Source organism: Bemisia tabaci, chromosome 6 (assembly GCF_918797505.1).
Source record: "Bemisia tabaci chromosome 6, PGI_BMITA_v3".
NCBI lineage: Eukaryota > Metazoa > Arthropoda > Insecta > Hemiptera > Aleyrodidae > Bemisia > Bemisia tabaci.
In genome coordinates, this window is record NC_092798.1 from 2,915,385 (window position 1) to 2,926,807 (window position 11,423).

Sequence of the window (11,423 nt, forward strand, 5' to 3'; positions counted from 1 at the left end):
GTAGTGGACAAAGCTGTTGACAATCAGCAAAAATTTCAAAAACTTTTTTCCGAAACTTGTGATTTAGTATTAAGAAAATGTCAGTATTTGGACAACGCTTCAATTTCAAATTTTGTGAGCGCTTTAGACCCTGGCTCGTTTGATGTTAAGACTTTTCCGATGATGGTTTTCCCCTATGCTCTTTGCGAATTGAAAAACCAGTGTCGTCATTTAATCGTTAGGAAAGTGATGAGTATAAAACACGGTTTCAATTTGAGCCATCATGATCTCGACGGTTCATAACACAGTATGAAAGTGTGTGTGTGTGGCAAATATACAATACTCATGTTCCTTTTTATATCAATAAATCCGCTGTATGTGATAAACGAATCTCTTCTTGTTTTTTTTTTCTCCCCCTCATCCGAGCTCCATCGATTCCTCTAGCCAATGCAGCCAAGGCTCATGATACTGAAACATCATTTGTCTATACCGGTGTTCCCCGTGAGCAATCAAGGAATGAGAATTTGCACATCCCGTCGTGGTTCATACCCCATCAGTGTTTCACTTGTCTCAAAAAGAAAGGAAAAATGACTCATTTTCCAAATTCAAAACGGATCATATCGATTTAGATGAGGATGATGGTCGACAACTGACTAGAAACATCACCGTTTAAATAATCGAAAATTATTGATGGCTTTCACACCCGCACCAGCACCACGCGTTTAAATGAGCGGGACCGCAGGTCCTCGGCTATTGCCAAGCCGTGGAAATCAGAAATATATTATAGGGAAGTTGATCGAGACAAGTTGAAACTTGTCGAAGGATGGCATCGCCGGGAACGGATATTTGGAGATTATCGAATGTGAGTTACCGCGAAAACCCCGTATAAGTAGTGATACTTTCCAGAGTCATTCGTGATTTTTCATCAGTTATATGTATGGTGAAAGGAGCTAAGTGAATGAGTAGTTTGTGTGGAACATGTGTGGTTTCCGAATGACACTCTAACAGGAAAATGAGTAGCGAGAACTGGGCGACCTTGAGTGGGAGCTCGCGCAGTCGCGCGACCGGGTCGATTGATGAATCGTTATCGAGAGAACTCGATCGATGAATCCCTATCTCGGCAATGCTTTTTATCGAACAAGGTCTTTCGATAACGAATCAACAATCGAACCGCAGACATACGCACATCTCCGCGATGAGAGCATTGTACTTGTCGCATCTAGAGTTCGACTCATTAGCCCCTCTAGTCACCGCTGTCGATACTTACACCCGAATTTTCTATCATCTCACGTATAGCATGGTATAACTTTTTTCCGATCATACAACGTTGATACTGTGGTATACAACAGGGTGACGTCATAGAATGGATGCTTAGAGTGATGACACTCAATCGTATTCCCCCGGATGGATAGGCAACCCGCTACGAATTTATGGGAGAACCTCGGACCTCATCCTGTGTATGATTCCTAGTAGAGCGGGTAAGGTCGCTAGCTGGGTGGGGTGACGACACATAATGGATGCTTCGCATGACGTCGCGTAAAATGATGCAGGTCATTGGTCAAACGTATTTACCCGAATGGTTGTACTGCGTATGATTGCTAATAGAGCAGATATCGTCACGGTAAAGGACTCATGGCACATGAAAAACCCTGTGAAGATAGGTTTTTGCAGATTTGTTGCAACGTCTGCTCCTTCAAATTTCCCGCCTAATTCGCAGGCAAATTGTTGACTCTAACATATCATGCTTCGCTCGGGTGGGTAGGTAGGTAGCCCATAAGGATTAAACGGTTGTGGTTTAAAAAAGCTAATGGTAGCCCCCTTCACGTTTAGGCAACCCGCAACAGTAAACACGGATGCCATACACCGTACACTAATCCATACCCGACTCCGGGTTAAATCATACTTTCCCGCTCAATTTTACAACATTGTTACCATGTTCCGTAGCAATGCCCGTCATTAATTCAAATTTTCCCGCTCAATTTCTCAACGTTGGTTGGTGTCGTCACAGTATGAAAAGATGGCTGTCATTTTATACACTAAAACACCCATCACCCGTAACTAATTCAAATTTTCCCGCTCAATTTCACAACGTTAGTGACGTCATAGCATGAAAACATTGTTGACATATGATCCGCTAAAACACCCATCACCCAGCCAACACCGTTAATTTACCCCGATTTTTCTGCACGATTTTACAACACTGGTAACGAGTAAGCTTACCCGACGCCCATGATAGGTAGGCAAGCCGCATCAATTAACCAGTGGTTGTCACAACTCTCAAGTAACCCACGCCCCTCCTGTCCCGATTTTACTAGACTGATAACGATTACCCATCACCCCTGATAGCTATACAACCTGTAACAGATAACCAGTCACTAGTGACGCCACACCATGGTTGTAAAATCAGGCATCCTAAAATAATCCAGTTTTTCCCCAAATTTTTCAACAATACCCGCAATTAATCACGATTTTCCTGATCAGACTGATAACGTGGGTGATGGCTAGGCAACCCGCAACAGTTGCTAGTGACGTCACACCATGGTTGAAAAATCAACATTTTTCTACACAATTTTACAACACTGGTAACGATAGGTAGTCAACCCGCAACAGTCGCTAGTGTCGTCACACCATGGTTGCAAAATCATCCTAAAATAATCAACATTTTTCTGCACAATTTTACAACACTGGTAACGATAGGTAGGCAACCCGCAACAGTCGCTAGTGACGTCACACCCGGGTCACGTGAGATAGGCCCCCGACTTAAAGGTCAAGTGCCGAAACGATAGGTAGGCAACCCGCAACCAGTCGCCAGTGATCTCACACCGGGGTCACGTAGGTGCCGTCTTAAAGGTCAAATTTGGGGGTATATCCCTATATATACACTACTAAGAGCTCGATAGAATATTTTCATTTTAGGCTTAAATGACTGTGTATGCATCCTACTTCAAGATCCCGAAGGAATTTTGAGTGGGCAACACTATTTTATTTACCTCCCTCTGAAACGAACCGTGCACGGACTGTTACCAAATTCCGAATCTATGAGGGCCAGAACAGCCCGGTAAAATTAAGCGGTTCCTTCCATTCTTTTTAGGGTGGTTCTGCAGAACCGTGGTGGACGATTTGACATTCGATTGGTTCATTGATAATTGTTTAATTCTGGGACGTTATTTTGAAAATTTCCAATATTTACACTATGCTCTGGTACATTGCAAATAAGATTTTACGAAGAAACACTTTGGAATAACTCTAAAAGTAAGTCCCCATAGTGAATATCGTGGATAAAAAGCCAAAGAAAGTTGCCATTTTCAGTTGGGATGTATTTCGGAGTTATTCAGAAGAGTTCCTCCGTCAGCTCTTGCGTACGAATGCCTTGTGGTATCAGTCTGACCTGAATAAAGGCGATTTTTGGAAAATGTGTTTTCAGACTCGGACACTGTCAATACATTGATCGCCTATCAAGGTGTTCCAGAGCGTGCTGTAGGACTACGTTGTTGAATGGCTTTTAACACCCTCGTCCAACACCCAACGATAGAATCCGTCACCCTCTGCCTTTGCTTCTTCTACAGTTGAAAATACGAGTGAAGTTGGAAAAATTTTCTCGGGGAAACATTTTATGGTGATCATGTGTTTAATGGAGGGAAAATATGTATACGTAGAATCCGCCATTAAAGTAAATTTCATCAATACATTTCAGCTTTTTGTATCAATATCAATATCTAAGCGATATATCTGTCGCGGGCAATCGGCAATCGCCGGCAATTTACAAGCCAGCGGTGAATAATATAGAAAATCATAAAATTCCAAAATAAAATAACAATTGATTATGTTGCCTATAATGTGAATAGACACTTTTCCAACCTTAAAAACAAGGCAGGAATATGCACACTTAGAAGAGCGTGTAGTGAAATCCGTGACAATAGTTGGGTTGAGATCGGGCATGCAACTAAACTAACATCGTGACAAAGCGTAGAGTATCACAAAACATGAAGGCACCTCAAGCCAAGCTCATATTTTTGAAGACCATAACCCTTAAAAATTGCACTATGCCGATGCGCACTATAGTGGGGCCGATAAGCATAACAATCGTGCACTTCTGGAAGAAAGCATGAAAATTTCAGGGATTCATCTCTACCCTATAGACATTCGATTCAGACATAGACCCCAAAAATCTGAGCCCCCTGGGGGGGCAGGGGGGCCCCCAAATTTTGAATTTTGAATAACTACGGAACGGCTAATGTTAGCGTAATTTTTTTTAAGCAGGACGATAGGAAATTTTATCAGGAACAAAAATGGTTCTTATGAATTTTTCTGTGGGATCGATATTTAAGGCGTGAAACAGGAAAACCGTCGGGGGACGGGGAGCCGGCCGTTTTGAGGCAGATCCGCGCGCTGCGCTGTTTGCCCGGGACGCGCGCGGCGGCACAGTACGGTGTTACCGACGAAACAGCCGCTTGTCTTGGTTTAATCTCAACGATGCGCAGTTTTAAAAGTATTGTGAATATATCGTACTACCTATAAAGCCTTAAAATAGGGCTTAACTTATGCAGGTAATATATGTATACAAGCGAGCGCACGGCAACAGAAAGAGAAGGGGTTAAGTGCTGGAGTTCCGAATTGTTTTGTTGTATGGGTTTGTCAAGTTTTATTACAGCATCCGAGATAACTGCATCAGACATCAGTTGAACGGAATAAAATCTGAGGAACAGTTGTCTCGGGAAGGGAGGGGTTGGGGCTAAAAGTCACAAATCTTATTTATGTACCACGATGACCTGAAAAATGATTTTAAAGTGTTTTTCTTTCTCTTTCTCTCGGTGCTGCGACATCAGGATGGTATCTAAATATGCTTTCTTAAGACAGGGAGCCTAATTTTGTAAACAATGAGCATACATGGAAACATACTTATTCTCCTCTCTTTCAGGAACATTTTGGTACATCATTGCTACGTATAGGCATTTTTTTAAGAGGACCAAAACCACCTTCAAAACTTGCTCCAAAAAAACGGCAAAAGAATCTTGAGAAAGCTTGATATCGATAAATGACCCCCAAAAACCTTTGTTGGACTGCTTCTTGTACAGTACAAAGAATATTATTAAGTAATAACTAGCCGCCGTATCCGCTAATCTGTCAAAAGGGTCCATTTGAGTGATAGGAAGTCGCGCCTAAGTACTGGGAACCTATCCTGCTCTTATGTCAGCGCATCATAGGTACGATATTCCGCAATCTCGGTAATTTTGCAACTGATTACTGATTTGACTGATTTTTTGATATTTTGACGATAAATTAACCTTTTGATAATCTCCAAAGCCAATTCGATCAGTGTTACAATGTACGACAAAGTTTAAGGTGTACGTTTTGTGCATTACATATTTTGTAAGTCCCGTCTCTTGAAAATTGTCTCCGACGTACTTACCTAGAACTCTTCCATGAGCTCCATACAAATCAAAAATCGGTACGAGATTTGCGGGTTGAAAAGAAGAAATGCAATAAATGTCTTCCTGAGGCCTGGTCCTTCTCAGAGGTTCTTTAAAGAATCAGAACCTGCATGATAAATAAATTTCCTCCTATATTAATATTTTTTTCAATACAAATGTTAACAACTCCACTCTAAATTCCATACAACAAAATGTAAGATAATATACATGGATTTTTTTTACTGCTCATTCCATTTTCTATGTGTCGTGGTAAGTACCAATAATATCTTCAAGGATGACTCGATAAAAAGAGGCGATAGTATTCAGATATCTTCTTTTTTATCATTTATTTAATGTATTGTTCTATTTTTTTTAAATATGCATATTTGTTGAATAACTGAAAAAATGGGGAGTTCATGAAAATGAAAACTTCTATTGACTGGCTGGAGGGAAAAAGAGGAGAAAAGAACATTGTCGGAATGTTCCGTATGAATCAGTACCTATGCAATTGCGAGGAACCAATGAACATGAAGGAAATCTGGTAACCTTGGTGGCGAAGGGAATGTGAAGCCCCCCTACCCTCCCTCCTCACTCCTCAATTAATGTCTCTACCAAGTTTTGCAAAATTCATGGTTATGTAAGCAGCTCATTGTCTCATTCGCCGAAAGTAACATGAAAAATAAGCTAAAAATAAGTTACGAAGGATCCGCCATTTCCAATAGTCATGAAAAAGTGGGTCAAAATCGTATTAAAACTTGTTATTTCGCTCTAATATCTTAAAAAAATGTAATCCTGTCTGTACAAAACTTACATGAGGAAAGGGTAATTTACTCTGTAATGAGGTCGGAAAAGCTCTGCATTCAGAGAAACAAGACGCGTGATGCGCGATGACCGATCCCTCCTATTGACTCGGCGCTCTCACATTGGAGTATTTCGCTTTTGCTTGTTTTTATGTATTACTAATAAAAAGTAGAGCTTAAATTACTGAGGAAAAGTATTTAGGCAGTACGGTAAATTCATTATTATTTTTAAAACTGCGCATCGTTGAGATTAAACCAAGACAAGCGGCTGTTTCGTCGGTAACACCGTACTGTGCCGCCGCGCGCGTCCCGGGCAAACACCGCAGCGCGCAGATCTGCCTCAGAACGGCCGGCTCCCCGTCCCCCGATGATTTTTCCTGTTTCACGCCTTAAATATCGATCCCACAGAAAAATTCATAAGAACCATTTTTGTTCCTGATAAAATTTCCTATCGTCCTGCTTAAAAAAAATTACGCTAACATTAGCCGTTCCGTAGTTATTCAAAATTCAAAATTTGGGGGCCCCCCTGCCCCCCCAGGGGGCACAGATTTTTGGGGTCTATGTCTGAATCGAATGTCTATAGGGTAGAGATGAATCCCTGAAATTTTCATGCTTTCTTCCAGAAGTGCACGATTCTTATGATATTTTCCACTTATCGGCCCCACTACTAGGTATTGCGATTCATTAAAACAGCGCGTGAACCGCTTGCAAATTGCCGGCGATTGCTAATTGCCTGCGACGTATCGATTGATCTGCCATTTAAACAAATGGAAAAAGATCGAGAAACAGGGTGTTCACGACAAACCCCTTGATAGTCGATACTTTTACCGCAGCTTCAAATAGAGAGATATCGATAATCGATCATTTACGCCTGATTATTATTAATCGTGGTTTTAATTTTAAATAAATAGGTGCTGCCGCTTCCTATAAAGTGGGTCAATTGAATGTTGAATGGACTCGTCACAGCAACGCTCTTTTGACCATCGGATCCCTCTGCCTAGGTGTTCTGGTCTTATTCACGAGTCAGCTGAAAAACATTTACCTCCTTTACGGCTGCCACATCCTTTTCGGACTAGCGTACAATACTATGCTGACGGTTGCAGAGTAAGATCAATCTTTTTTATTCATAGATAATTTACAGCTTTTAATAAGTATTGGATAAAGAACTAAAGGATTTGGGTTCGGGAATGCGGAATGCGATAGTTGTTCTGTCTGAAAGGACTGAAGAATTTTATTTTAATTGGTAAATAATTTTTTTCTGAGATTATCGTTTTCTTCACAGATGCTCTCAAAAGTTCGATTCCTTGTGGAGCCTTTGTTCAATTCAGATGATTTCACTGAATGCGGAAGGGATTTTTTCATATTTACTGGCAGAGGCGTATATTATTCTTAAAATATGCCTAATAATTATATTTGAATATGTGCTGCAATCTCTGTGAAAAAGGCTTCATCTTCTGCAAAGAAAAAAAAATCACAAACGGACCAAATCAAGTCACTATAATTGCGAGATTGAGCTTCCCGCGAAAAGCACCTATTTTCATTCTTTACACATCAATCTCCTTATTCCACGTAAAATTGCAAAGAAGAAATCTAGTGCTCCTTTATTTTAAAGGTTATGCAAATCTCAGAGGATGAAACTTTTGTAAGCAGTAAGCAAATATTTTGACATTGTAATTTGTAACCTTAGTATATTCTCTGATTAACTCAAGCTACAATTCAGCAAAACTAAAATGAAGTGCATCTGTCTCTCTGAATTTTTCTAGGTTCGAAATAGCAAAACAGGTGAAAGAATCCTGCTACGGCCTGGTGTTTGGATTCATCCAATTCGTTACGATTGCCTTTACAGCACTTTGGACGATGGTTATTGTCGAAGACACATTTTTCACTTTCAACATTCAAAGACAGGTATGTGTACTCTATTTCTACATTCATACAATTTCCCTGATCTAAAACTCTATGTTAAGGAAGGGTCGTATTTACACTTTACAGGTGCCATTAAACACCTTCTTTCTATGGTATCGAACGCGGAAAAAGTAATGTAAATCATCTACCTAGTTCGACTGCTAATATTGATGAAGATTCATCTTCTAAAACGCCTATTTTGAGGAACCCACTTTTAAACCCTTCTTGGCTACCTGGAATCGGCTATACACAGCACATGCCCATACCCTACCAACTACTTGGTTATTATATCGTGCACATGTGTCTCTTTATCGCCCATGATCTCTCGTTTCTGACACGTTTTCTTCTCTCAACCGATCTTTTCTAGAAAGCCAACCCTGTCGCAATGATAAATTCTTGGATCCACTTCTTTAGTTGCCACATTTTGTCGCTCCTATGACGTAAGAGCGTATCTCATTTCTTACGTGAGCCCTGTTTTACATATAGAGTCATTTTTTCTGAGGCTCATACGGAAATCAAGATACGCCCTTGCACCAGAGGAACGACGATTTCATTGTCGTGGGTGACCTATCTACCTTGGGGATCGATTTTACCGAAATTACTCCATGCTCTTGTAAAAAGCCAGCAATTTTGCGTGTAGGCAATCAGCACTACCCTGGAGCACGAATAGTTGCTTTTTTGAATTTTCCATCTTCGGATGGCGGTTTTTGGTTTGTCCTGGCTCATCTAACAATGGAGCTCTCGCATGTCAGGAAATTGCGATTTTAATACTAATTTTTATGTGAAATCAACTCCAAAGCTAAAAGGAAGGCTATCAAAGTTGAGGCCATAATGGAGTGGATATCCCACGCTACCCTGAGAGCCCACCATTTTATCAAGAGAAACTCTCTATGCAAAGATAGGGAGCAAATACATTAGCAGGGTTGTCGTGTTTTCAGTTTCGGAGTCCCCAAACAGAGTGGCAACACTGTTAATGTATTTGCTCCCTATCTTTGCATAAAGAGTTTGTCTTGATATAGAGGTGCGGACTCTTAGGGTAGCGTGGGCTGCTGGGCTGTCCCCTTCATTGTGGCCTCAATTATGAGAACCCCAAAGGGATGGATTCCTTGGATGCCAGGTGGGGCAGCCCCGGAGGTTTTGCTCCCTAAAAAACACGCATCACATTGCTGAAATTCGTACCCTGTTGCCTGGGTCAATGATTTGCCTTCAATTGACCGGGTATGCAAAATGACTGTCCTGGCGCACGAATAGTGGTATCAGAATTTTGCATTAAGATTACATAGTGGGTTGAAGGCGCTCTTGTTCATCGTATCTGAGTGGCCCTGTACAATGATGTTGATAAGAAATATTCAGAATTTTGGTGTCCTCAATCAAGCCGTATCTTTTAAAAATGCCCGAAGTACATTATTGCACGTTCCACGATTATTTTTCTTTCTGTAAGTCTTATTTCAAAGAGGAGAGTCCAAAAGCTCGGTTGAGATTTTGGTTTTCAAGTCTTCCTGCTTTCGTCATCGTAATTTCATACAAAACTGAGAGAGCCGCCGTCGGCTAGGCCGGCTATGGCTTTCCTTCCCAATTCCCCCCCCCCCCCCCTCGAGAAATTTTGTATCGTTGTGTAGAATTGTTTTCTCCGGCTAACTAAAACTATATAATGATTTCCTAACTTGATAGTGATGAGTAATCACCCTGTTTTTGTTTCAGTTTGAGTTTTGCGCTTTATATTTCTTGGCCATCGGAATATACTACCTACTGAGGACCATTCAGTACTCAATATGGGGCAAAGATGAGCTGAAATAAACCAGACGATAGCAAAAAGACTTCAATTTTGTTTCCTAGCCTTGATGAAGGCCACTATCAACTCTGATAAACAAAAGTATTATGGGTACCAATAGGACGTATTTATGCTAGAAGGGACTATGTTTAACGCGAACCCTATGTACATAGTTCCTTTCAGCATATACGTCTAATAGTGGAGTCCTCTATTTTAAATTCCATAGGTTTTGGACGCAAGAAACTCCCACTCGATGTTTCCAGAACTTTTGAAAACTTTTGAGCTTTTGAACTTTGACTAAACGTCATACATGCGATAACATTTGAATTTGATTGTGGAGAAATGAAAAACACAAATGGACCACTAGACAAGGTACGAATTTAAGCAATCTGGTACATGTTTCTCAATCAGAATTTCACGTAAAACACGATGCACACAACGAAAATTACTGAAAACAACTAATAACGAAGATATTAACGTTTTTATTTCACATTGGTAACGAGGAATTTGAACTGCCCGCTCACAAGAAACTCAAAGCTCTACGTGAGTCAAACCGCGCACTACAACGGTTTCAGCAAGCTTCTCAATCGAGCAATGTCCATCTCCCCCATGTGTTGTTCAAACTGTTAGCAATTTGTTATAGCTGAGCCAAAGCGTCAAGATTGAGGTTGCCAGATTTTTATATCGCAGAGACTGTCATGATAACGTTTAGCGCGCGATGTGATTCACGTAGAGCATTGAGTTTTCATAAGAGGGTGGTTTGAATTCACGCACTAAGAATCATTAAATCTCCTCTTAAGGAGTTGATTTCGGTAATTTTCGTTGTACGCATCGTGTTCTACGTGAAATTTTGGTCAAGAAACATGCATCAGAATGCTGAAATTCGTACCTTGTCTAGTGGTCCATTGTAAGCTGTGTGCGTCTTTGGGAATCCTACGAGATGTGAGAGGCGAACTCTGCTTAAACTCGAGGGTTTACCCTGGATAAATTCACTGCCAAACTTTGATTGTAAAAATCTAGTTGCTGCAAATGAGTCTGTAAAATTACTTAAAAGGTGCCTCGCAATTTAGCAGTACTGTATGATAAACAATAGCGTAAAAGTCGTTGGTTCAGTATTTTCAATCCTCATTTCCACCATTGTGATAATTTAATGCAACTTGGTTTTTTAAAAAAATATTTTAAACCTTTGTGAAAAATATTCGTCTGAATTCTAAGTGCATTCTATAAACGTAATGTATTTACTCTCATTCGATGAACATTCTAATGGCACTTCATTTGTAAGCAAACTCGCGCGTGTGTTATGAGCTGGCTATTAGCTCAAACTCTCTTGTAAGATTTTATGTTGAATAACTTGTGGTTTGTAATGTAGAACAACTTGAAAAAAACTGGACAACCAGAAAGGTGGAAAACATTGTTATCGCTCAATTTTAAATAAGTTTACGAAGTACATTGTACGGGTTCGTATCACAATGTTGTTGCGTAATCATGTGTTTATTTTTTTTGATTTTTTATTACTTTTTTGTTTTTTGTTTGTGCCAAAATTAAACGTTTTATTTTAAA

At 40.3% G+C, this 11,423-nt stretch overlaps 1 protein-coding gene across 2 annotated transcripts in view; it reads left to right on the forward strand.

Annotated features, from left to right (window-relative positions):
• The window catches only part of LOC109032648 (folate transporter 1), a 37,128-nt gene extending 25,705 nt beyond the window's left edge, over positions 1 to 11,423 (forward strand). For both annotated transcript variants that reach the window (XM_072301184.1, XM_019044892.2), the window contains exons 7-9: positions 7,102 to 7,294; positions 7,954 to 8,095; positions 9,794 to 11,423. In XM_072301184.1, coding sequence (XP_072157285.1) covers positions 7,102 to 7,294; positions 7,954 to 8,095; positions 9,794 to 9,889 — 431 coding nt within the window. In that variant the 3' untranslated portion in view covers positions 9,890 to 11,423. The remainder of the gene's footprint in view (positions 1 to 7,101; positions 7,295 to 7,953; positions 8,096 to 9,793) is intronic.